Below are 27,802 nucleotides of genomic sequence, written 5' to 3'. Positions count from 1 at the left end.
ACCAAAGGAAAAGAAGTTGAAAACTTTGAAAAAAAATTTAGAAGAATGTATAACTGGAATAACCAATACAGAGAAGTGCTTAAAGGAGCTGATGGAGCTGAAAACCAAGGCTCGAGAACTACGTGAAGAATGCAGAAGCCTCAGGAGCCGATGCGATCAACTGGAAGAAAGGGTATCAGCAATGGAAGATGAAATGAATGAAACTAAGCGAGAAGGGAAGTCTAGAGAAAAAAGAATAAAAAGAAATGAGCAAAGCCTCCAAGAAATATGGGACTATGTGAAAAGACCAAATCTACGTCTGATTGGTGTACCTGAAAGTGATGCGGAGAATGAAACCAAGTTGGAAAACACTCTGCAGGATATTATCCAGGAGAACTTCCCCAATCTAGCAAGGCAGGCCAACGTTCAGATTCAGGAAATACAGAGAACGCCACAAAGATACTCCTCGAGAAGAGCAACTCCAAGACACATAATTGTCAGATTCACCAAAGTTGAAATGAAGGAAAAAATGTTAAGGGCAGCCAGACAGAAAGGTCGGGTTACCCTCAAAGGGAAGCCCATCAGACTAACAGCGGATCTCTCGGCAGAAACCCTACAAGCCAGAAGAGAGTGGGGGCCAATATTCAACATTCTTAAAGAAAAGAATTTTCAACCCAGAATTTCATATCCAGCCAAACTAAGCTTCATAAGTGAAGGAGAAATAAAATACTTTACAGACAAGCAAATGCTGACCGATTTTGTCACCACCAGGCCTGCCCTAAAAGAGCTCCTGAAGGAAGCGCTAAACATGGAAAGGAACAACCGGTACCAGCCGCTGCAAAATCATGCCAAAATGTAAAGACCATCAAGACTAGGAAGAAACTGCATCAACTAACGAGCAAAATCACCAGCTAACATCATAATGACAGGATCAAATTCACACATAACAATATTAACTTTAAATGTAAATGGACTAAATTCTCCAATTAAAAGACACAGACTGGCAAGTTGGATAAAGAGTCAAGACCCATCAGTGTGCTGTATTCAGGAAACCCATCTCACGTGCAGAGACACACATAGGCTCAAAATAAAAGGATGGAGGAAGATCTACCAAGCAAATGGAAAACAAAAAAAGGCAGGGGTTGCAATCCTAGTCTCTGATAAAACAGACTTTAAACCAACAAAGATCAAAAGAGACAAAGAAGGCCATTACATAATGGTAAAGGGATCAATTCAACAAGAGGAGCTAACTATCCTAAATATTTATGCACCCAATACAGGAGCACCCAGATTCATAAAGCAAGTCCTGAGTGACCTACAAAGAGACTTAGACTCCCACACATTAATAATGGGAGACTTTAACACCCCACTGTCAACATTAGACAGATCAACGAGACAGAAAGTCAACAGGGATACCCAGGAATTGAACTCAGCTCTGCACCAAGCGGACCTAATAGACATCTACAGAACTCTCCACCCCAAATCAACAGAATATACATTTTTTTCAGCACCACACCACACCTATTCCAAAATTGACCACATACTGGGAAGTAAAGCTCTCCTCAGCAAATGTAAAAGAACAGAAATTATAACAAACTATCTCTCAGACCACAGTGCAATCAAACTAGAACTCAGGATTAAGAATCTCACTCAAAGCCGCTCAACTACATGGAAACTGAACAACTTGCTCCTGAATGACTGCTGGGTACATAACGAAATGAAGGCAGAAATAAAGATGTTCTTTGAAACCAACGAGAACAAAGACACAACATACCAGAATCTCTGGGACACATTCAAAGCAGTGTGCAGAGGGAAATTTATAGCACTAAATGCCCACAAGAGAAAGCAGGAAAGATCCAAAATTGACACCCTAACATCACAATTAAAAGAACTAGAAAAGCAAGAGCAAACACATTCAAAAGCTAGCAGAAGGCAAGAAATAACTAAAATCAGAGCAGAACTGAAGGAAATAGAGACACAAAAAACCCTTCAAAAAATTAATGAATCCAGGAGCTGGTTTTTTGAAAGGATCAACAAAATTGATAGACCGCTAGCAAGACTAATAAAGAAAAAAAGAGAGAAGAATCAAATAGACGCAATAAAAAATGATAAAGGGGATATCACCACCGATCCCACAGAAATACAAACTACCATCAGAGAATACTACAAACACCTCTACGCAAATAAACTAGAAAATCTAGAAGAAATGGATACATTCCTCGACACATACACTCTCCCAAGACTAAACCAGGAAGAAGTTGAATCTCTGAATAGACCAATAACAGGAGCTGAAATTGTGGCAATAATCAATAGTTTACCAACCAAAAAGAGTCCAGGACCAGATGGATTCACAGCCGAATTCTACCAGAGGTACAAGGAGGAACTGGTACCATTCCTTCTGAAACTATTCCAATCAATAGAAAAAGAGGGAATCCTCCCTAACTCATTTTATGAGGCCAGCATCATTCTGATACCAAAGCCTGGCAGAGACACAACCAAAAAAGAGAATTTTAGACCAATATCCTTGATGAACATTGATGCAAAAATCCTCAATAAAATACTGGCAAACCGAATTCAGCAGCACATCAAAAAGCTTATCCACCATGATCAAGTGGGCTTCATCCCTGGGATGCAAGGCTGGTTCAACATACGCAAATCAATAAATGTAATCCAGCATATAAACAGAGCCAAAGACAAAAACCACATGATTATCTCAATAGATGCAGAAAAAGCCTTTGACAAAATTCAACAACCCTTCATGCTAAAAACTCTCAATAAATTAGGTATTGATGGGACATATTTCAAAATAATAAGAGCTATCTATGACAAACCCACAGCCAATATCATACTGAATGGGCAAAAACTGGAAGCATTCCCTTTGAAAACTGGCACAAGACAGGGATGCCCTCTCTCACCGCTCCTATTCAACATAGTGTTGGAAGTTCTGGCCAGGGCAATCAGGCAGGAGAAGGAAAGAAAGGGTATTCAATTAGGAAAAGAGGAAGTCAAATTGTCCCTGTTTGCAGACGACATGATTGTTTATCTAGAAAACCCCATCGTCTCAGCCCAAAATCTCCTTAAGCTGATAAGCAACTTCAGCAAAGTCTCAGGATACAAAATCAATGTACAAAAATCACAAGCATTCTTATACACCAACAACAGACAAACAGAGAGCCAAATCATGAGTGAACTCCCATTCACAATCGCTTCAAAGAGAATAAAATACCTAGGAATCCAACTTACAAGGGATGTGAAGCACCTCTTCAAGGAGAACTACAAACCACTGCTCAAGGAAATAAAAGAGGATACAAACAAATGGAAGGACATTCCTTGCTCATGGGTAGGAAGAATCAATATCGTGAAAATGGCCATACTGCCCAAGGTAATTTACAGATTCAATGCCATCCCCATCAAGCTACCAATGACTTTCTTCACAGAATTGGAAAAAACTACTTTAAAGTTCATATGGAACCAAAAGAGAGCCCGCATCGCCAAGTCAATCCTAAGCCAAAAGAACAAAGCTGGAGGCATCACACTACCTGACTTCAAACTATACTACAAGGCTACAGTAACCAAAACAGCATGGTACTGGTACCAAAACAGAAATATAGATCAATGGAACAGAACAGAGCCCTCAGAAATAACGCCGCTTACCTACAACTATCTGATCTTTGACAAACCTGAGAAAAACAAGCAATGGGGAAAGGATTCCCTATTTAATAAATGGTGCTGGGAAAACTGGCTAGCCATATGTAGAAAGCTGAAACTGGATCCCTTCCTTACACCTTATACAAAAATCAATTCAAGATGGATTAAAGATTTAAACATTAGACCTAAAACCATAAAAACCCTAGAAGAAAACCTAGGCATTACCATTCAGGACATAGGCGTGGGCAAGGACTTCATGTCCAAAACACCAAAAGCAATGGCAACAAAAGCCAAAATTGACAAATGGGATCTAATTAAACTAAAGAGCTTCTGCACAGCAAAAGAAACTACCATCAGAGTGAATAGGCAACCTACAACATGGGAGAAAATTTTCGCAACCTACTCATCTGACAAAGGGCTAATATCCAGAATCTACAGTGAACTCAAACAAATTTACAAGAAAAAAACAAACAACCCCATCAAAAAGTGGGCGAAGGACATGAACAGGCACTTCTCAAAAGAAGACATTTATGCAGCCAAAAAATACATGAAAAAATGCTCATCATCACTGGCCATCAGAGAAATGCAAATCAAAACCACTATGAGATATCATCTCACACCAGTTAGAATGGCAATCATTCAAAAGTCAGGAAACAACAGGTGCTGGAGAGGATGTGGAGAAATAGGAACACTTTTACACTGTTGGTGGGACTGTAAACTAGTTCAACCATTGTGGAAGTCAGTGTGGCGATTCCTCAGGGATCTAGAACTAGAAATACCATTTGACCCAGCCATCCCATTACTGGGTATATACCCAAAGGACTATAAATCATGCTGCTATAAAGACACATGCACACGTATGTTTATTGCGGCATTATTCACAATAGCAAAGACTTGGAACCAACCCAAATGTCCAACAATGATAGACTGGATTAAGAAAATGTGGCACATATACACCATGGAATACTATGCAGCCATAAAAAATAATGAGTTCATGTCCTTTGTAGGGACATGGATGAAATTGGAAACCATCATTCTCAGTAAACTATCGCAAGAACAAAAAACCAAACACCGCATATTCTCACTCATAGGTGGGAATTGAACAATGAGATCACATGGACACAGGAAGGGGAATATCATACTCTGGGGACTGTGGTGGGGAGGGGGGAGGGGGGAGGGATAGCATTGGGAGATATACCTAATGCTAGATGACGAGTTAGTGGGTGCAGCGCACCAGCATGGCACATGTATACATATGTAACTAACCTGCACAATGTGCACATGTACCCTAAAACTTAAAGTATAATAAAAAAAAAAGAAAAAATAAAAAAAAGAAAAAATAAAAAATAAAATAATAAAAGTATGCCTAGGAAATAAACTTAGAACTGTGAAAAAATAAAAATAAAAAAAAAATAATTTCAACCGACAGTAATTGTATATATTTATTAGGTACAATGTGAAGTTTTGATGTATGTTTGCATTGTGGAATGATTGAATCAAGCTAAATAACATATCCATTACTTTACAGGCATCATTTTTTATGTGTGAAGAAAACATTGAAAATCTATTATTTTAGCAATTTCGAAATATACACTACATTATTATTGACTATCGTCACCATGCTATGCAACAGATCACTAGAACTTCTTTTATTCCAGCACTTTGGGAGGCCGAGGCAGGCAGATCACAAGGTAAGGAGTTCAAGACCAACATGGTGAAACCCCGTCTCTACTAAAATGCAAAAATTAGCTGGGCATGGTGGCACTCACCTGTAGTCCCAGCTACTCAGGAGGCTGAGGCAGGAGAATGACTTGAACCTATGAGGCGGAAGTTGCAGTGAGCTGAGATGGCGCCACTGCACTCCAGCCTGGCGACAGAGCAAGACTCTGCCAAAAAAAAAAATTAATTAATTAATTAATTAATTAAAAAAGAATAACACGTTTAACTTTATTTCTTCATTTTTTACTTAAAGCTTGATTATACAAAATATAAAATTTTTTCAAGAGTTCTACATCACAGGACATTAAACAGTAGAAATATCCATTCCTTCATAGGTTCAAGTTATATAAATTAAGTCTGTAAATTTATTAAATATGGAAAACTACATAATGAAATAAATGTGAAAAGGATCCAGTAGAGCAATATTGCATTGCTTATGGATTATTAGTTACTTTCAGGATCTAAACCAAGATTCTAAATATTTAGACTGCTTTCATTGTATTTTATATTTAAATATCTCCCTACCTGTGCTGAGTCAAGCCACTTTACCAGAATGTCTGATTTAAGGAAGCATTTCATTTTATAGCAAAAGTTTTTCCATCTACAGTTACCATCTGCAATGGAATTTACATTATGGTGCTGACAAAAACCTCCTGGTTCCTTTTGAACAATGTGCAATAAATTCATTATGTCAACCCCATGGTAAGCCTTACAGGTATCAAAAAAGTGGACCAATTACACAAAGTTCAGTAAAGTATAATATTGGTTTTTCCCATGTCAACATTACCCAGTGAAATAAAACATATCCGCTATAGTTGACTTGGTTTCAGGAAAACGACATTTGAAAATTACACTGTCTTCCTCATATCATCCTCGGTCATTGACAAGATTTTGTGGGCCACCATGCTGTGAGCTGTGCGGATGTAGCAGCAAATGAACGAAGGGAGACTTGCTCGGATTGGTCATGAACTGTGGTCCCCACTCTTGCCATCTTCCAGGTACAACCAGATCTTTGCATAAATCATAGATCAAATGAACAAGAAAATTCAACAGTTGCAGAAATGTCACTAACTGTGGTTCATCTGATCGCTGGATGGATTTTGTCCTGGATAGCTTTCTGAGACTTTTCTCTGGGTTCACTGTCCTCCTTTCTCTGGGTTCACTGTCGTCTTTTCTCTGGGTTACCTGTCCTCCTTTCTCTGGGTGCACTGTCTGTTCTCTGGGTGCACCGTCATCTTTTGCAGTCTTGTCACACTCAGTATCAAAGTGCCTTCCTTCAAGGACATCACCACTTTCAATATTTGCAATGACTGTGGCCAATTTATGAACTGAACATTTGTATAGCCAATCCTTTGGTTGTTCGAGCACATTATTTAGATATTGTATGAGCACAGGATCTGTAGTTACAAGCAAGGTGAGTCTGTACTCTGCACTCCAATGAAGGCTTCAGGTGGGTATGTGCTGTGCTGATATAAAATGCTGTTGATACCAAATGGGAAGAACTCAGCCAGGATTCCACGCTCCTGCCAGGGTGATTCTCTGCTCCCAGGAGAGCTGCATTGCCTCAGCCAGGCCCACAGACCAAGGCACATGGGCTTTCACTTGGCCGACCAAGAGTGCAGCCGCTCCCCCGGCCCCTCCCGCAGCAGTTCCCCACCACGGCTTCATAAAACTTAGTTCTTCTGCCTCACTGAACTTTGTACCCTTTGACTAGCATTTCTTCATTTGCCACCCTACCCCCTCCTCAGCCTCTGGTAACCAGCATTCTACTCTCTACTTCAATTAATTTAACATTTTTAGATTACACGTACAAGGGAAGCCCTGTGATACTTACTTTTCTGCGCCTGGCTTTCTTCACTTAGCATAATGTGTTCCAGGTTTACCCATGTTGTCACAAATGACAGTGTCCTTCTTTTTTAAAGGCTGAATGGCGTTTCATTGTAGATATACACCAGCCTTTCTTTATCCACTCATCTGTGGTTGGACACTTCGGTAGCTTCCGTGTCTTATGGGGAATAATGATGCCAGGAACATGGAGGTGCAGACATCTCTTTGACATGTTGATTTCATTTCTCTTGAAAATATACCCAGAAGTGGGATTGCTGGATCATATAGTAATTCCATTTTTTGTTTCTTGAGGAACATCCATACTTTTTTAAAACAATGGCTGTATTAATTTACATTCCTACTAACAGTGTATAAAGGCTTCCTTTTCTCCACATCCCCAGCAAAACACGAAGTGTGATATCACTTCATACCTGTTAGAAGGGATATTGTAATGGATCATCTTTTTAATAATATCCATTCTAACAGGCATGAAGTGCTCTAGTGGTTTTAATTTGCATTTCCCTGATGATTTGTGATAGTGAGCATTTTTTCATGTATCTCTCGGCCATTTATGTGTCTTCTTTTGAGAATGTCTAGTCAGGTCCTTTGCTCGTATTTGAATTTTTAAATATATTTTTGAAACTAGCCCCTTATCACATACAGAGTTTACAAATATTTCCTCCCAGCCTGGGGGTTGTGTCTCCCTCTGTTGTTTCCTTTGCTGTGTAGGCGCTTTTAGTTTGATCTAATCCCATTTATTTTTGTTTTTGTTACCTACTCTTTTGGGGTGATATCCAAGAAATCATTGACCAGACCAATGTTGTGCAGCTTTTTCCTTAGGTTTTGTTCTAGTAGTTGCACAGTTTCAGGTCTTTTGTTTGGGCCTCTAATCCATTTTGAGTTGATTTTTGTATGTGGTGTGAACAAAAGGTCCAATCTCATCTTTCTGCACTTAGTTTTCCCAGCACCATTTAATGAAGAGACTGTTCTTTCCTGTTGTGTGTTCTTGGCACCTTAGTCGAAGATCAATTCCTTGTAAATACGTGGCTTGATTTCTGGCCTCTCCATCCTGTCCCACTGGTCCATGCGTATGTGTTCATGCAACCACCATGCTGGCTTGGTTACTCTAGCTTTGTAATCTGTTTTGAAAATAAATAGTGCTATGCTTCTAGCTCTGTTCTCTATGTTCAGGATTGCTGTGGCTATCTGGGGTCTCTTGTGGTTCCATACAAATTTTAGGATTGTGTTTTCTATTTCTATGAAAAATGATATTGGGATTTTGATAGAAATTGTATTGAATCTGTAGATTGCTTAGGATAGTACAGACATTTTAACAATATTCATTCTGACAGTTTATGAACACAGGATAATATTTTAATATGTGTCATCTTCAATTTCTTTCATCACATTTTATAATTTTCAGCGTACATATTTTTCACCTCTTTGGTTAAATTTACTGCTAAGTATTTTTATTGTTTTGATGTTATTGTAAATGGGATTTTCTTAATTTCTTTTTTATATAGTTTGTTGTTAGTGTGTAGAAATGCAACTGCTTTTTGCTTGTTGATTTTGTATCCTGCAACTTTACTGAATTTGTTTGAGTTTGCAACAGTTTGGGGTGAGATCTCTAGGGTTTTCTATATATAAGATTATGTCATCAACAAACAGAGACAATTTTATTTTTTCTTTCCTATTTGTTTGTTTGTTTGTTTGTTTTCTTAATGCTGACTAGGACTTCCAGTATGATGTTGAGCAGAAGTGGTGAGAGCAGGTATCCTCATGTTGTTCCTGACCTTAGAGGAAAAGGTTTCAACATTTTACTATTGAGTATGATGGGAGCTGCAGGCTTGCCATATACGATCTTTATTGTGTTGAGGTAACCTCTTTGATTCTACTTTGCTGAGAATTTTTATCATGAAAGGTTTTTGAATTTGTCAAATCCTTTTTTTGTATGTGTGTCTATCATGAAAAGTTTTTGAATTTGTCAAATCCTTTTTTTGTATGTGTGTCTATCAAGATGATCAAATGATTTTTGCCCTTTGTTCTGTTAATATGGGGTACTATATTTATTAATTTGCCTATGTTGAACCATCCTCAAATCCCAGGGGAAAATCCACTTGATTCTGATCCTTTGAAGTGCTGTTGAATTCAGTTTGCTAGTATTTTGTTGAGGATTTTTGCATCTATGTTCATCAGAGATATTGGTCTATAATTTTCTTTCTTGTAGTGTCCTTGTCTGGCCTTGTAAAATGAATTTAGAAGTATTTTCTTCAGGTTTTTGGAAGAGTTGAGGAGTATTGGTATTTGTTCTTCTTTAAATATTTGGTAGAATTTAGAAGTGAAGTCATCAGGTCCTGGACTTTTTTTAAGGAGCGACTTTCTATTATGGATTCAATATCCTTACTTGTTATTGGTCTATTCAGGCTTTCCATTTCTTCATGATTAAGTCTTGTTAGGTTGTGTGTGTCTAGAAGTTTATCCATTTCTCTTAGATTATCCAATTACTTGGAATATAATTATTCACAATAGTCTCTTTTGATTCTTTGTATTTCTATGGTATCAGTTGTAATGTCTCCTCTTTCATTTCTGATTTTATTGTCATCTTTTTTTTTCCTCAGTTAGTGAAAGATTTAACAATTTTTTTTTGTTTTTAAGAAACCAAGTAGTTTCATTGTTCTTTTCTATTGTTTTTCTAGTGTCTATTTCATTTATTTCTGCTCTAGTTTTTATTTCCTTTCTTCTGACTTTGGGTTGAGTTTATTTTCCTACTTCCCTGAAATGCATTGTTCAGATGTTTATTTGAGATCTTTTTTTTTTTTGATATGGGCATTCATTGGTATAAACTTTTCTTTTATAACTTCTTTTGCTGCATCCCATAAGTTTTGGTATGTTGTGTTTCCATTTTCATTTGTCTCAAGATATTTTAAAATTTCCTTTTTAATTTCTTCTTTGACTCAGTGGTTGTTCAGGAGCATATTGCTTAATTTCCACATGTTTGTGATTTTTTTAAAAAAATCGTCCTGTTTTTGATGTCTATTTTTATTCCACTGTGGTCAGAGAAGAAACCTGATATGAATCCAGTCTTCTTAAAGCTGCTAAGATTTGCTTTGTGGCCTCACCTATGATCTATCCTGGAGAATGTTCTGTGCATGACTGTTAGGTCCATTTGGGCCAATGTGAGTTTCAAGCCCAATGTTTCCTTACTGATTTTCTGTCTGGATGATCTGTCTGCTGTTGAAAGTCGGGTATTGAAGCCCTCCTGCTGCTATCATATTGCAGTCTATGTCTCCCTTCAGATTGATTATTATTGGCTTTACATATTTAGGTGGCCCAATGTTGGGTACACAGACTTAAAAACTGTAACATGCTCTTGATGCATGGGCCCCTTTATTATTATGTAAGGACCATCTTTGTCTCTTTTTACAGTTATTGACTTAAAGTCTGTTTTGTCAGACATAAGGATAGCCATTCTTGCTCTCTTTTGGTTTCCATTTGCCTGAAATATCTTTTTCCATCCCTTCACTTTCAGTCTACCTAAACCACCTGCCAAGGAGTCCTGGAGAAGTCATGCACAGCAGTGCCTCAGCAGGCAGGTCCACCAACATGGTCCCAGCTGTGGATTTGAAAATTACCCTGTGCCTTGGCACCAGCCCCCCTCAGCTGTGGTTGCAGGTTAATCCTGCTCCAACGAGGACCTAGAGAGAGACTCACCCATCTGAAACACCCAGAGGCTTGCAGTGGGTCTTGTTCCACAGCAGATGCTGACGGGACCCTCTCTTGGCTCTAGGCCCTCTCGGCTGTGACCCAGGAGCCCTCTTAACAACACAGGGGCCTGCTGGGAGACTCGCTGGTCTAGGCCACCAGGATAGGGTTGCTGGCCTGCGTCCCATTGCAGAGCCTGAACAAGCTCTGAATGCTGACTCCAGCCCCATTCTACTGCCACCCAGGAGAAGTTCCAGTCACATAGGGAACTGCTAGAGTCTCACCCACCAGTGCCCCTGGATGGAGCTTAATGAACTTGGACCCTTGCAGATCCTGACACAGCCCTGGGGCTTGGGTCTAGCCTTTCCTACCAGGCTATGATCTGGGAGAGTTCTGCCCAGCCGGGGTCCTGCCAGGAGACACACAATTCCGTCCCTGGAGTAGGCTTGCCAACCTCTGTCCTATGGCAGATCCTCAAAGGGCCCTGGACCTCGGTCCTGGCCCATCCTGCCTGCAGACTGAGAGTGGTTCTGTCCACCTGGGGACCCTGGAGGCACACGTCTAGCAGTGCCCCTGCAGACTGACTTCTGACCTTGGTCCACGGGGGGTCTTCTCAACTGGCTCCAGCTCTTCTCAGCTGTGACCTGCGACCAGGCCTGCCCACCCAGGAACCTGCTGGGAGATACGCCTGTCTGCGCTTCCCCATCCCTACCTTTTTTTTTTTTAAATAAAAAACTAATTTTTCTTTTTTTTAAGTGAGAAGAGTCTTGTTATGTTGCTCAGGCTGGTCTTAAACACCTGGGCTCAAGAGATCCTCTCACCTTGTCCTCCCAAAATGCTGGGATTGAAGGCATGAGCCACCATGGCCAGCTTTTAACTTTTTTATTGTGGTAAAACACACATAACACAAAATGTACCATGAGTGATATTTAGTGAATTCCCCGTGTTGTGCAACCATCACCTCTATATAGTTCCAGAACATTTCTGTCACCCCAAAGGGAAGCCCCCTACCCATCAGCAGGCACTCCTCATTACCCCTCCCCTAAGCCACCAATCTGCTTTTGATGGATTTGCCAATTCTGACATTCCATATCAACGGAGTCATACAACATGTGGCCTTTTGTATCTGACTACTTTCACTAGAATAATGTTTTCAAGTAACCTCCTGGAATTTTTATGTCTTAGGACTGCAGATGCTTTTTATGTGGCAGGAATGACAGCATACTTTGATCTGGGAGGCCATGACCTCACATGCTGTGATGGTAAACAAATGGCGACAAGGCCAAGGGGCCACTATTGAAATACAGCCCGAGGATGCCCCCACAGGGAGCTCTTTGGAGCAAAGTCTGATTTCAAGCCCAGGATTTGTAAACAACAGAGTCATTAGGGCTTTCAGTGATTTATCTCACTCTGAATGATTGTCTGATCTTAAGTTAACAAAATAATTTTAACAAATAACTGGTTGATTTAAAAAAAAACACACAGAAAGTTAACTCCTGGCTTCTTTTGTACTGTTTTCACCTAATAATCCTTTAAAAATATTAGAATAATCTTTTTCTCCTCTTTAAATACATACATAGCATAATCGTAGTGTAGCATATTCAATTACTGGTGGGAGGCTGTGTGGTATTTGTAGAATTCTTTCAAGACACCTGAGCAAATAAACATGGGATGTAATGTAGTTTAATCACCACTTGAACATATTGTGCTTTGTCAGAGCTGTTATATTTATACATATGGCCACATCTTCAGTCCCAATGTCATAGTTAACATGCTGGTGGCACAGGTAGGGACTTGAACTATTGCTTTCTCTAGGAGAGGATCCTTGGTTTTTAAAAATCCATGTCACTTTTTCTTGATTTGATTTTTTACCACTTAGGAATGTTGCTTATTCATTAGTTTCTGGAGCTCTTGGATTATTCTTTTGACATTTAATCCATTCCTGGAAGCTCCGAGAGTTGCTTCATTGAAAGGAAAAACAAGAACAAAGTTGCCTGCTTGGGGATCTGGAGCTTTGCCGTGGTCTGAGAGGACACACGGGGAGGTCTTGGTCTTGCAGGAGTGCGACTGGAAGAGGGACGCGTAGGGCATGAGTGTCTTGTGAGGCGTGTGCCTGCTCCGTAACTTGGACTTGCTTTGTGGCATCTCCCGTGTTGACAGATGAAAATCCTGCCCACTCATCTCTCCTTCCAGCTGGGAGGCAGGTGCAGCTTCAGGACGCACACTCACAGCTTTCTCCACCACAGAGTCATCCTCGTTGTACATTCTGCTTGTGAATGAAAGAGAATCATAAGGAAGACAGTCATGAGCATCAAGCCCACCTCTGTCACTTTTTGCAGCGTCGATGTTGGAATTTCCATGTGTGGCATTACTGGCTTCTCTCCCCTCATTTCTTAGACCATTTAAGTAAATCAGGTCAATAATATCATGGACAAGTTTTCTCTTCACCAACACATCTGTTGAACAATCCAAGGTCAAGGCTGGGCTGTAGTTGACCTCTAAAAGCCATGGTTTCAAGTTGTCATCAATCAAAATATCAAACCCAAAGAGCTCAAAGCAATTGGCAGCAAAGGGGACAGATGGTGCAATGGCGAGAATGGTGAGAATAACCATGTGGTGGATTTTCTTCCACAAAAGCAGATCGTCCACATCCCAGCTACGAAGGTAGGAAAAAAATCTGCTGAGCGTCCATTTACAACCATGACCAATCACTTCTTTGATCTTCTCATAAGAGGCCCCGGATTTATTGATGCTGCTGTTGGTCAAATGGGCATAATTGTTTTGCAAATTGCTGAGGTCAAACTTTTCCGTGGCAAACCGAACCAACCCTTCCTGATAAACATAAATGGTCAAAGGCTTAAAGCCAGTAACACAAACATAGATGCGGAGATCACATTTATATCTGCCAATAAGTAAAGGATTGGAGATATATTTCTGCACTATGTACATATCATCAAAGACGAAGTCTTTAAAGTCACTGAAAATTAGTATCCCCCTCCCACGAGATAACTCAGCAGGCTTGCAAATCCAATAGCTGTGCTTGGTGCCCAGCATCTGCCTCTCCTGAAAGTACTCAGCCACGAACTTGGTGTAGTCACTGGGCATGATGAACGTCAGGGGGATGAACTGGTACAGGGAAGTGCCATACATCCTCCTCATGTGCTTCAGGTGTTTGGCCAAACAGTCTTTCCTGGTAAGCTTGGTGGTTCCAGGGTGGTGGTTTAGCTGCTGCCACGGTTTAACACTGTTGTGTTCGGCCATTCGGAAAGAGGGTGTCCTCCAGTACAGGTTCCAGTCCTCCGCGTTCTGCTCCTGCTTATCAAACTTATTCCACCCCCTCTCCAGGAGGACGCTTTGCACCACAGCCGGGGTGGTCTCGTCAACGCGAAAAACCAGCGGCTTCAAGAGGGCCCCTGAAGGTTCATCTTCCGCCATCAAATGAGGTTTTTTCTAAAAATGGATCATTGAGAAAGGTTAGGAGAGTGGTCAAGACCATAACCTAGTAGATTTTTCTGAGGAAACCATGCACCTGCTGCTGCCAGCTGTCCTGTGTGTCCACCCTCCCACTGTGCAGTCTCACCGGACACCCGCGCCTCTTCACCAATGCACCCATCTCTGCTCCCTTTATTAGAATAAATCCATCTTGTCCTGGGAACCCCTTTACTCTTTCTTCAGATTTTTCCCTGCTATTGCATTGTGTTAGTAACATGTTAAAAATGTTTGCAAATACTCCATCATACTTTTGAGGGCTGAGTCCCTGCAGACCCATATCTGCGGCCCGTCCTGTTGGCCTAAAAAGTGAGCATGATTAAGAACAAAACACGAATGTCAACTTTCATTTAGTTAAATGAATTCAAGTATGTTACAAGAGGTGTGAAACAATGATGTCATAAAATTAGTAAGAGTTCTTTTGGCCTGAGAAATTTAAGAAGGCCAGGCACCTACCATGGTTCCCCATGCACCCACCTGACCCGTCAGGCCCACTGGAGGGGTTTCGGTGCATAGAGGCTTGGGTCACTCAAATAAGTGGTTATTAGTGACAAAGAGAGTCGGAAAGAACAACTTAAGTTTTTTAAACCTATTCAGTGAAAATAATAATGTAGAGATTTTGCCTCACATTTTAAAAGATAAAAGGCAGATTTGAAATATTCTTTTGAACTTTGAAGAAGGAAAGCAGAATAATTCTTAAGAAGATCATAACTGATGATGAAGTGTGATGTTTCATTAAGATCTAGAGAAAAGGTAAAAACCGTCAAAGACTCTTGGTAAAAATGTACATATTTCAAAGTCCTGAGACAACGTGCTCATCAAAATTTTCAAGTTAAGGCAATTTTGATTTGTATTGTTCGTGCAAAATTGATCACATAATGATATAAATAACTTACTTGGTGGAAATTCTATAGTGTTTGAAAATTTCTGATTGATATAAAAGAAGTAAATTTTGACAGATGCTGTACTTTCAGTGAAGGTTTTACAAGAAAGGAAGGAGGGAGGGAGGGAAGGAAGGAAGGAGAAAATGAAGGAAGGAAAGAGTAGAAAAGGAGGAAGGAGGGAGGGCAGGAAGGAGGGAGGGAAGCAAGCAGAGAAAGAAGGAGGAAGAGCAGGAAGGAGGAAGGGAAGGAAGGAGAGAAGGAGGAAAGAAAAAGAAGGAAGAGGGGAGGGAGGGGAAAAAAGAAGGAGGAAAGAAGGAAGGAAGGAAGGAAGGAAGGAAGGAAGGAAGGAAGGAAGGAAGGAACTACCTGGCTTGCCCACCCACCTTCTTCTCCAGTGTTGATGTTGGGCGGCCTCGCCTGGGAAGGATGGAAACACCTGCTTCCTGTAGCCTTGCTCCCAGGCCTGCAGGCGGCTGCTCAGTGTGGTTTGCCTCAGATGGAATGTTAAGGGTAAAGGCTGGGGTGGTGGTTCTCACATCTGTGAACAAAGCAGCATCAACAATGAACACACAGCATCTCCCTTGTCGCTGTTGCTTTAACAAGGAACATACAGAATTGATCAATCCATCATGGTTATTAAAATTCAGTTGTCCTAGTTTGCAGTTATGCTTTCAAATTCTGTTCCATGCTATCAATAAGTGTTTCAAGTAGTGGTTGTGTGTGTGTGTGTGTGTGACTATGTTGTGCCTGTTGAGTGTGTTTGTTGTTTCTGTGTTGTCTGTGCATGTTGTGTGTATTGTGTTTTGTGTGCATGTTGTGTGTATTGTGTGTCACATGTGGTATGTGTTGTCTGTATGTTGTGTGTTGTGTGAGTGTATTGTGTGTTGCATATGGCATGCATGTGTGTCATGTGTGTTGTGCTGCATCTAGCCTGTATGCGTGCTGTGTGTTGTGTTGCATCTAGCATGTATGCGTGCTGTGTGTTGTGTATGTTGTATGAGTTGTGTGTGTTGCTTGTGTTGTGTGTATGTTGTGTGTGTTGTGTGCTGCATGTGGTATGCACGAGTTGTGTGTTGTATGTGCTGTGTTTATGTTGTGTGTGTATTATGTATTGTGTTGTATGTATCATGTATGTGTGTCGTGTGTTGCATGTGGTGTGTGTTTTGTTTGTGCTATTTGTTGTATGTTTTATGTTGTGTATGAGTGTGTGTTGTATTGCATGTGGTGTGTTGTATGTGCTGTGTTTGTCTGCTGTGTATATGTGAATGTGTATTGTGTGTTATATGTGGTATGTATGTGTGTTATGTGTTTCATGTGTTGTGTGTGTTGTATGTGCTGTGTATGTTGTGTGCGTTGTGTGTATGCTGCTTATATTGTGTGTATATTTTGTGTTGTGTGTGTGGTGCATTGCATGTCTGTGTGTTGTGTGTATGTTGTGTGTGTTATCTGTGTGTATGTGTTGTGTGTGGTGTGTGTGTGTGTGCGTGTGTGTAGGAGGAAATCCAGAGTGAAATAACCATGGATACTGGATTAAACAAAGTTAAAAATGCTTCTTTCCTATCACCAAGAAATACGCTGTCATCTGATCACAGCTCCCTCTTGAATCTTGTGGAAGCTCAGTCGCCATTTCACAAACCAATGTGGGGACACCGCGCCAGACTGCAGACTGAATGTTGTCCAGTCTCTGGCACCCCCACCTTTTCCCAGCCTTGAGAACGCTGCATCCGAGGCTCTAGAAGGTTGGCGCGCCCTGGCCTGAGCCCTGCCTCCCCTGGAATAGGCTTTTAGGGCCTGGCCTGGACCCCCCAGGCTCCACCGTGCCTGGTCAGCGAGCGCCGTCCGAGACAGGGCAGGTCTGCAAACCTCAGTTCCGTCTCCCCACAGCAGCAAGAGGAGTGGCCGGCCCTCCCTGGAGCAGCCCATGAGGCTTTGCCCCTTCCCAGGGCTGCCCAGGCAAGCCATGCCGGGTTGGGGACCCCATTTCAACTACGCATCTGCCTTCCCATTGGAGTGTCCTCCAGAGAGCAATGCATACTCAAGAGCTTTTTCTTCTCAAAGTCCTTTTGGAACTACCACAGATGTCTTGTATCCTGCCTTTCTCAGACTTGAAGATGCTGACCACAGCCAGCGGTTGGTTTGATTGTGTGTGGAAAGCATGTGCGGTTTGTTGAAGTCGGCTGGGACACGTCTGCAGCCCCTGGCATGGGAGGGAGAGCCAGCACTTTGTCCTGTGGCTGTGAAGAGGGTCAGGGTGTGGGCTGGGGTGTGGGTCAGGGTGTGGCCTGATTGGCCATCATCCCAGGGCGGGGGACAGAGGTGGGGAGGAGCCCCCCAAGGCCCACACAGAGGGGAGGAAATGCTTCTTTTCAGTTAAATGGCTCCACCTCCCAATTCTGAAGGAAGCAAATGCTGTTTTTAAAGCTGACTGAGGATGTTCCGTCACCCTAGTTGTAGTGGTGGAGTTTGCCTGTAGGGTTGGGGTAGAGACTGCCTGTTTGGAACAAACAAGACCACAAGCTCTTCAGTGCAATTTTTAGTTCTGCACGGGTGAGGCCGAGCCCCCGTTCTGGAACAGGACAGCTGAGCCAACGAGCAAAACCACTGTCTTGTCTCGGAGGGACTCTCGTCCCTATGGTAAGAGGACAGTTCTCCCTGCAGGTTTTCTTCCTTGATCTGTGCTGAGGGGGACAAAGTCCCCATCGCTGAGAAGGAGGATGGGGATGAGCAATGCCACCCACGACCCATGGCAGGGAATTGATTTAATTATATATTTATATGCTTAATTTATATTCTAAATAGTATATTATTAATACCTAATACAAATTAGTATACAACAATAACATCTTATGTAATATGCTAAATAAGTATAGAATATAGTGATAATACTTAATTAGATATATTATATCATAACATATATTATTATTTCTTCTTTCAGTGAAGGAGGCTGGCTGGCTTGTGGAGAAAAAAGGACTCTCATACACTGTTGGTGGGAATGGAAACCAGTACAGCCACTGTAGAGAGCAGCATGGAGGCTCCTCATAAACTTACAAGCAGAACCCCCATGATCCTCAGCTGCCCCCACACTGGACATCTGTAGGAAGGAAAGGAAACAGTTCATCCAAGAGGCAACCGCACCCGTGTTTACTACGGCACAGTCACAATAGCCAAGGTCCGGAATCTACCCAGGGGTCCATTCAGGGACAGATGGATACAGGAAATGCGGTCTCTACTCTATTAAATTGAATTTCGCCTAACATTGCCTCCTTATAAGTTGGGTCTAAAGGTTCCTTCATACACAGTGAGCTGTCAGCTAATGGGAGGGTAAACAAACTGTAACTTACTGTTGTACTAATCACCAAGTAGTGATTAGCACACTACTAATCAGCCGACCACAGGCAGCCAACTGCTGAAACTGTGTTCAAAAAAGGCAAACCCCGTGCTGTAACAAACAGGAGGTTCTGTACCTCACTTCCATTTTCCGTGCCTCACTTTCCTTTTTCTCTCCATGAATTCTCACCCACCCGGACACAGTGTGGGGTCTTTGAACCTGTTCTGGTTTGGTGACTGCCAAATTCGTGAAGAGTTCCTTCTTAGTTAAACTCTGTTACATTTAATTTATCTAAGGTTTTTCTTTTAACAATGGAATACTATTGTTAAAAGAAAAACTTCAGCCAAATTAAATTTAAAGGAGTTTAGTTGAGCAGCGAATGATTCACGAATCGTACAGCCCCCAGAATCACAGCAGATTCAGAGAGACTCCAGGGGTGCCTCTTCGTCAGAACAAATTTAGAGACATAAAAAGTACAGCGGCGTATAGAAATCGGGAGTGAGGTACAGCAACAGCTGGATTGGTTACAGGTTGCTGTTTGCCTTATTTGAACACGGTTTGAGCACTCGGCAGTGTATGAGTGGTTGAAGTACAGCTGCGGGGATTGGCCAGGACTCAGCGATTGTTACAGGTGCATACTCCTAAGTTGGGGTTTCAATCTTGTCTACCTATCCAGAAGGACTCAAATATAAAAATACGGAGCCCTTCTCCGGCCATATTTACTTCACTTTAACACTATTCAGCCACAAAACAGAATGAAATCCTGTCATTCATGCCATCATGGATGGAACTGGAGAACATTACGTAAAGTGAAATAAGCCAAGAACAGAAAGTTAAACACCACATGTTCTTACTCCTATGTGGAAGCTAAAAAAACAGTGGATCTAACTGAAGTAAAACGTACAACAGAGGATACTAGAGGCAGGGAAGGTTAGGAGGAGGGGGCATAGGGAGACATTTGTTAAAGTACACAAAGTCACATCCACACAGGAGGAAGGAGTCCTAGTGTTCTATGCCACTGCAGGGTGACCAGGCTTAACAGCAGTGTAATATATAATAGTTTCAAATAGCTGGAAGGAGGATATTGAACATCCTCACCACAGGAAATGATAAATATTTGAGACAATAGATATGCTCATTACTCTGATCAGATCGTTATACATTATACGTAACAAAACTTCACTAGGTACCCAATGAATATATACAATTAATATTTTTCAGTTAATAAAATAAAATAATGAAAATAAAGAGAAAATGACACTCATTTGTACTGAGTAGCTCTTAGAAAGCCAACTTGTGCAGGAACAGGAAGGGCACTGGTGCACCATGACCTCACCCTGTGTTCTCCCAGCACACCCGGGGAGCGACTGGGTCCGGCTGGACAAGGAGCTGAGTTGCAGGCTTGCCCAGTCGGGCGCTATCGAGCTCGTGCTGCAGTGTTGTGCACTGCAGAAGGGATCACGCGAATGCCCACGCTGCCCTCCTGGGTCTCTGGCTGAGCCTCCATCCCAAACGCTCTCCCTCACTGCCCTTTTTGGTCCTGGGGCCTGTGTGACTTGGGAAATGTCCATTGGCTGCCTCGCTGGCTGAAATATGAGGCCACAGGTGTCCTTTTAATCTGTGTTCCTGGACAGGGTGCCCTCATGTTTGTGGAATAAATGAATGAACCAACATGCCAAAGTGCAGGGAGGGAGGGGCACAGGGGTCTAGATCTTTTCCTTTACATTAATGGAATAAAACATTTTGTATATTGTTTTCTTTCTTTCTTTTTTCTTTTTTTTGTTGTTGTGAGATGGATTTTCGCTTTTGTCCCCCAGGCTGGAGTGCAATGGCACACTTGGCTCACTGCAACCTCTGCCTCCCTGGTTCAAGCGATTCTCCTGCCTCAGCCTCTCAAGTAGTTGGGATTACAGGTGGGCACCACCATGCCTGGATAATTTGTTTTGTATTTTTAGTAGAGACGGGGTTTCACCATGTCGGTCAGGCTGGTCTCAAACCCCTGACCTCAGGTGATCCACCTGCCTCAGCCTCCCAAAGTGCTGGGGCTACAGGAATGAGCCACTGCACCTGGCCAGTACATTGTTTTTATTTCAACCATTGAAAAACTATACTGAGTACAAGTAATACAGACACACAATTCCCATTCCATTGCTCATATCTGCCTAAAATTCTTCCTCCATTTTTATAACATCTGTTTTCTAGGTCGGAAGCCAGGAGATTTATGGCTAACTTAACCCTCTTGGCTTTGAACCCAAAATTCAGTGGAATATCTACTCTCAATGAAAACAAACATCACAAAACCTGACATTTTACCAAAGAGAGTGAGTCCTACACTTTTACCCTCAGTGCTTAAATCAGTGTGTGCTGCATGTACATGTGTGTGTATCACATCTGGGTGTATATTTATACATATACATGGAAACATTTATATAATATAAAATGTGCTTTTGAATATTTGGACTTCTAGCCTATAATACATCAGATGTGCTGGTGGGGAACTGGTGAGATGGTGCTGGAACCAGACAAGAACAACTGCTAGCATAATAAAATTCACGAAAGATACAAATAACACATAAAGCCACAGGGTCTGGGGCACTTGATTGCAGAGGCTGGGTCCTGGCTAGGCCCTGAAGGCATCCATTATATTAGCCAAAGCTTATAATCAATAATTAAAATTATCTAGAGAAGAATAAATTAGGTTTACCGTACTCAGATTTAAAAGGCAAAGGGACGTGTAATATGATACAAATGTACTATACAAATATACAAATATATTACAACAAAAATATAACGTGAAATTATGAATTATGTAACAGTATTTGCCACTTACTTGGGGCAGAAGCTGGGACACCTGTCAATTTAACCAACCCAGTCTTAACCCTGAGCATAGACAGAATGGCCAACTAAAACAGCTCTCCGGGCCTACAAGCTTTATCTGAAAAGAAGTCATTCAACATAAGCTCAAAATGTCGAAAAACTGTATTTGGGTTTTCAGGGCCTCAGTGAGGGTTTTCAGCCTCACTGGGAAGTCACGCTGTTGAGTCATGATAGTCTCTGAAGTAGGTAAAAGTGTGATTTTGCTACTAATATGTAAACTACCAAGGAACTTTCTGATTATATCAGCAACGTCATGATCTCCACCTTGCACTGCCAAAAGCTTCCTGAGGTGGGAGCCTGTGTTTCAGGTGTGGCCCGTGGGAGGGGTTCTGCGAGCAGGTCCTTAACGAGGCTGGGGGCCACAGAGAGAGGGATGGGCCCTTTGAACTGCGGACACTGAAAGTGCTCTTTTGTCAATGACACCTGGTATATAAAGAGTCCCTGACTGGGCAGCATCCTAGGAGAGTGCAGTCAGACCTCCACATAGAAGCTTCCAGAAGGAAACTAGAGTATATCTGAGCTATTCCCCCAACCAGTGTTCAGGAAGGGAGTGCACATTCAGAGAGTGGACACCCCTGTGCCTGTTTCCATAGGTAGGGAAAGCCCTGCCCGGAATCTCACTATCACTGGTGAAGCACCCAGTACCAAGCTCAGAGGATGTAAACTCTGAGATCCTGGAGATTAAACAGAGTCGTTGCCACATCACAGCCTACAAGAACAGGCAATGGAGGTGGATGTCCCATTTGTGTATGTCAGACTCCATTACTGTGAAACGCCACCCGCTGAAAACTTCTAAGGTCAGAGTCCTCATCTGGAAGGAAAATACCACCCACCATTCAGTACTGAGCCACCATTTAACCCAACTGCATATGCACCTAGAACAAGGAAACACATATGGCATCTTCCACCATGCAGCCAACAGACAGACACTTTGAAGCCAGCACAGCTCTTCCCTCTTCAAGGGCTAGAACACCAGTCAATGTCATCAGGGCATAGACAGCATTCCAATGACCAGGAGTGACCCAATTTCTTAAGAGCCACAGCCTCCTGGTGTAGGAAGGGGGAAGAGCCCCCTTTTTCCATACCTTGATGATATTCCTGGGTGTATGGGGCCCCATGGCAAGGAAGTCAGCCAAAAATAATGTATTCCATCACTGCGGGAATCCCGATCTCTAGATGAGGGCCCACTGGTTTGCCCAGAAAACTGAGGGACAACAGGATGCAGTAGGAGACAGCGGCTCCCAGGGACGGCAGCCTCCTTAGCCAACAGCTCCTAGTTTTGGTGCTTTCTTCCATCCAAGACAGGCTCTGCAAAAATAACTAAGAGTCTTTTTCTTCACATTTTATCTTTTTGGCACATTCACTGCTTAAAGGACAGACAGCCCCAGAGCAACTTTCCATTTGACCGGGATCCAGCTGAAGGGTTAAACCATGTGATTCAACACCAGGAATTTCAGGTGTCATTGAACTGAAATGAGGAGAAAATATTTTGGGGTCAAGGAGAGGGGCCCTTCTCAAGTGACCTTGATACCAGATGCTGTAAAAGGAGTTTTCACCAACATAGAGAACCAAAGAAAACATCCGCCAATGAATAGGCAATGCTGCTCTTTGCCTCTTTCATGTGCAAGAGATAGAAAGAAAAGTGTACATTTTTATATAAAAAGACCTATACTTTTAGGATTTCAGAGGTTAATTACAAAAGCATTTCCCTGCTTTACTTGGAATTCCTGGAGATTCACCATACATAACCTGTATGTTTCCGTTTCTCTTGTGCGAATATGGTTTCCTTCACTTTTTGACTATTAATAGCCACCCGTGTAGCCAAGCCGTAAATATGTAAAAACCTATATGCCATCTTGGTGTGAATGTAAAATTCATACACACAGTTGTTGTTCCACACGGCTTAGCACAGTGAGTTCCAAATTTAGAAGTGAGTTGTTGTAAAAGGAAAATAAATCTCAAGACCACAAACCCACTAAGCCAAAGGGAAAAGTCAAGCTGGGAACTGCATCAGGCAAACCTGCCTCCCATTTTACTCCTAAAGAAGATGGCTGCAAAGATGCAAAAGCTACATACAGACCTCCCTCACAAGGAAATTCCTGGTGGGCTCCAAGATCTTTACCCAAGAACAGTTCTGCTGAATTTCATCCTGACAATGTAAGATGATAACTCATCTTCACAGGCACGGGACAAAGGACAGAACTCAAAGTCATCCCTCCATTTACCTGAGGCAAATGCATAGCTGATGGCATCCTCTGTCCTGTGTTTATTTCATCTTATATAAAAATGAAGTTTCACTAAGCAAGACGAATGCTAAGCGACTGTTCCTCTACCCACCCCACTTATAAAATGTGTATTCAGTGAATGCTGACCAAAGATTCAAAAAGTTGCAACTGCTTCCCTCTTACAGACCCTCCTTTTTTTTTCCTTCCTCTTTCCCCCAATACCTACTCTTTTCTCTTTACTTATTAAGGTCCCCAGACCCTCTATGGGGGAAAAAGCATAAGCCACAGCCTTTTCCTGTTGTTCTGTGTTCTTTTTCCTGGGTACATCCTTAACCTTGGCACATAAACTTCTTAAATGATTGAGACTTGCGTTGGTCATTTTCTTTGATTTACATTGTCTACCAGGGGTGTCCAGTCTTTTGGCTGCCCTGGGCCCATTGGAAGAAGAAGAATTGTCTTGGGCCACACATAAAATACACTCACACTAACGACAGCTGATGAGCTAAAAACACAAAACAAAATCACAAAAAATTCATGATGTTTTAAGAAAGTTTACAAATTTGTGTTGGGCCACATTCAAAGCTCTCCTGGGTTGCATGAGACCCAAGGACTTCGGATTGGACAAGCTTGGTGTAGACATAGAAAATATCCCACCTTTATTGGGTAGGAACGCACAGTAGCTGCAGGCCTTGTGCGTGATTGTTCTAGGTCATTGAAGCCATTTGTGGAGATTTACTTGGCCTGTAAATGGTCCACATTCTGCTGGTCACCTTTCCTGATGCATAGTTAATAGCTGTGGCTTATAGTTTATATGGAATGTAGAATGATTTTCACCCCAATTATAGATGAGACAGTCCCGTTTTTTGAGTTGACCAACTTAAAAAAACTTCCTACCTAAATGTTCTTTTGAATAAAAATTTGTATTGCTTGAAACACAGAATAATTATTTTATTATCAAACCAGAAATCATGCACTATTTTTTCTGTTAATTATCAGGAAAGTTCTGTTTTCTCAAGAAAGTTCTAAGGTCGCAGAGGTCGAAGATCACGTCCCATGTGTACGCTCAGCCCCGAGACACCCAGAGTAGCCTCATTTCCAACAAACCCGGGGTAGACCGAGCTGCTTGAAACGCAAACGCCATCACTAGCCCAAGTTGGGAGAGCTGACTTTGCCTCTTTGAAGACTGGAGATGGGCAGGTGTGATCTCTTCCCTCATCATGACCTCTGCCTGCGGTGTGGAGGCCACAGGCCGGCAGGCACTCACGGCCTTGCACCCGTTCTCGGCCGCTGTTCGGCCTGTCACAGCCCGCTTCCCGCTCGCGTGTGACAACAGGAGCCCAGTGCTTCAGCCCACCCTCCTCAGCCTCAAATGCCCCTAGAGCCCCTGAGTTTCTGCTGATGGAAGCCCACCTCTCCCAGGAAGCCCAGCATGAATGCCCACTCCTCCTTGAAGCCCTTCCTTTCTACACTGGGGGGATTTTCTTTTTCCCTGTGGGGTCCATACCACTTCACACTTATCCTATGGAAACAATTCTGCTCGGCCCTGAATTACAACCATGTGTGTTTCATAGATGATCCAGTTCAGTCTCATAACCCTAGCATCTGTCACAGTTCCCAGAGCACAGCGGCCATTCAATCGGCTTTGGTTGAATTCAGTTGAATTTCCTGTACCCACTATGGGATGCAGTTAACTTACACCCCCCTCCTTTGGTAACTTTAGTCTCAGGATTGGGTCTACTTCGTTCACTCTTATATAACTGGCACCTCAGCATGCAGGAGGCACTGGACACCATAGGAAATTTTTGGATTGAAAAGTACATGACTTCATACAATGCTGGACTGCTTTTCCTTTGAAGGAGTATGAAGGGCTGACTACAAATTGCCCCCCGGGGGTCCCAGTGCACACTCGCTGCTCCTAGTGACCCTGGCCCCTGTGCTCTCGGGAAGGGGCTGGTCCTGGGACAGAGGCATGACGGGGCCACCCTCCCATCCTACGTGTCGCCTCCTACGCTTACCCCAGTGCCTGGCTTTGTGTGGAGGAACACAGGTCCCGCCTTCTCATTGGGCGCTGGTTCCGAGGGTGGCCTCTGTGGGTCTCTGTGCAGCAGCTGCAGCGCCAGCTGAAATGCGCGGAGGCTGGAGGGAGCGCTGGTTGCTGATGATGCAGGGTCTGCTCTCCTCACAAAGGGGAGGCCAGTCATAGACTCAGGGTGGGGCCCAGACTGTCAGGACCCCTTAGGGACAGGGACCCAGGCTTCATCACACCTTCCTCCCTCCAAGCTTCAGAGTTCTCTCTCCGACCCAGTGGGCCTCCTGCCAGTCCCCATGCCTCAGGCCTCAGAGGCCAGCACACAGGGGGCAGGCCTGGTGGGCTGCCTGGCGGGGTGGCATCTGTTCTTGCCAGGTTCTCCTGTTGCTTCGCCTGCATGGAATCTTAATATTTAATGTGGGCTGGGTGTGGTGGCTCATGCCTGTAATCCCAGCACTTTGTGAGGCCAAGGCAGGCAGATTACAAGGTCAGGAGATGGAGATAATCGAGTTGAAATCCCGTCTCTACTAAAAAAATACAAAAATTAGTTGGTCATGGTGGTGGGTGCCTGTAATCCCAGCTACTTGGGAAGCTGAGGCAGGAGAACTGCTTGAACCCAGGAGGTGGACATTGCAGTGAGCCATGATTGCGCCACTGCACTCCAGCCGGGCGACAGAGCAAGACTCCATCTCAAAAAAAAAAAAAAAAAAAAAAAAATTATGTCTACACAAAAGCAGTTGAGATTCCAAAATGAATTACGTGTCTTTTTGTTTAAGCCATGTTTGTGTCAGAGATCCCAGTTGGACCTCTCCTTCCAGCTCAGGCTGTGTCCTCGCTAATCTAATGGCCTCCGGCCATCACCCCTGAGGTTCAGGACTGCAGGAACTGGAGAGGCCTTGCCAGGCGTCTCAGAGCCATAGACTCTCTACCCTCGGCCCATGTTGGCTCTGGCAAGTGGCTGCCTCTGTGGATGACAGTTGAATGCTTTATTGCCATCTATTCGATTACAGGCATCGCCACCGTCTTCCAGAAACAGTCAATTGCTTCACGTAACTCTATAAAAACTGCACACCAAGCTGCTGAGGAGGTTGCCCAAGTTCTGTCAAGCACAGGGAAACATGGCTAATTTCCTTATCCACAAACCAAGAACAAAAGTCATTTATAAGATATAATCTGAAAGGCATTTTTCTTTTTCCATTTGACATGTTCATGCATTGTTAATTATTTATTGTTTTTCTCCCAGCACGTGGTGGGGTAAATTTTGTAAAAATGAAGTGAAATGAGGTTCTTCCACCAGGACTGTCTTCCTGAGCGTGCGAGGAAGGGTGGGTGGGCGGGGTTACTTTATCTGGGCTTCCTGCACGCCCAGGGAAGGCAATCCTGGCACAAGCAAGAGCACCTGGGCTCAGATCACTGGTGTGTCGATTTGTAAATCATGCATTTACTCAGCCATGTTTCATCTGTCCCTTCCATTGGAGATGTTACACCTGCACCTCCGAGACTTCATGCTGACTCTCCACTTGGGTATCTGGCAGAAGAAGGGCAAAGCTATCAAGACGAGAGGAGACTGCTAGGGGCACTTTGGCAAGAAAAATATGTGGTATGCATTTTTTATAAAAATGTATTTTTTTCTGAAGTGAGCACTAGAAGCAAACACATTTCCCCAAACCATTTGTTGTCCCCTTTGATTATTTCCCTGATTTCACATGGGGCTCACTCCTCTCCTTGGCTTCAGTTCTCCACCCAACTCCTGGTTACTGGACATGGAAAGGCTTGGAGATGGGCTTTGCACCTCCTAGGGACTGACCACACAGATTCTGGACTTTGACGTCAGAGACCCAACCCAGAGGAGCACTGGATCCCACCACAGTGTTGGTCCAGCGTCTCCTCCCGCCCTGGCTTCGTGCTGCAGTCAGCGTGCTTGGGGGCTCTCTATGTTCTGTTGTGTGGAACTCACAAATGCCCACTATTATGGCATAAATCCATCCCCCGCTTCCCACTGTTGGCACCAGAACACACTTATTTTACGCACCCTCCTGTGGAATCAAGAGGAGGTTAGATTCATTATGATGTTTACATCTATAATTTTGGCAAA

At 42.9% G+C, this 27,802-nt stretch overlaps 1 protein-coding gene and 1 pseudogene across 3 annotated transcripts in view; both read right to left on the bottom strand.

The window, feature by feature from the left end:
* Window positions 1–26,723, bottom strand: part of TTLL2 (tubulin tyrosine ligase like 2) — a 40,208-nt gene extending 13,485 nt beyond the window's left edge. Inside the window, exons 1-5 of one of the 3 annotated variants that reach the window (XR_010112549.1) lie at window positions 25,694–26,723; window positions 18,297–18,339; window positions 15,632–15,786; window positions 12,452–14,325; window positions 5,397–5,513 (exon numbers count right to left, since the gene is read on the bottom strand). Coding sequence is in view for 1 of the 3 variants with exons in the window: in XM_055114329.2 (XP_054970304.2) it covers window positions 12,751–14,325; window positions 15,632–15,786; window positions 18,297–18,339; window positions 25,694–25,879 (1,959 nt within the window). In the remaining 2 variants the exon portion in view is untranslated. Of the gene's footprint in view, window positions 1–5,396; window positions 5,514–8,398; window positions 14,326–15,631; window positions 15,787–18,296; window positions 18,340–25,693 lie in introns of those variants that run through there. The other 2 variants (XR_010112550.1, XM_055114329.2) reach the window with 2 other exon arrangements.
* Window positions 6,224–6,972, bottom strand: LOC100985906 (mitotic spindle assembly checkpoint protein MAD2A-like; annotated as a pseudogene).
* Window positions 26,724–27,802: the final 1,079 nt, after the last annotated feature.

Source organism: Pan paniscus, chromosome 5, assembly GCF_029289425.2.
Source record: "Pan paniscus chromosome 5, NHGRI_mPanPan1-v2.0_pri, whole genome shotgun sequence".
Lineage (NCBI taxonomy): Eukaryota > Metazoa > Chordata > Mammalia > Primates > Hominidae > Pan > Pan paniscus.
The sequence above is the reverse complement of the archived record's forward strand: the minus strand, read 5'-3'. Positions and strand labels throughout refer to the sequence as shown.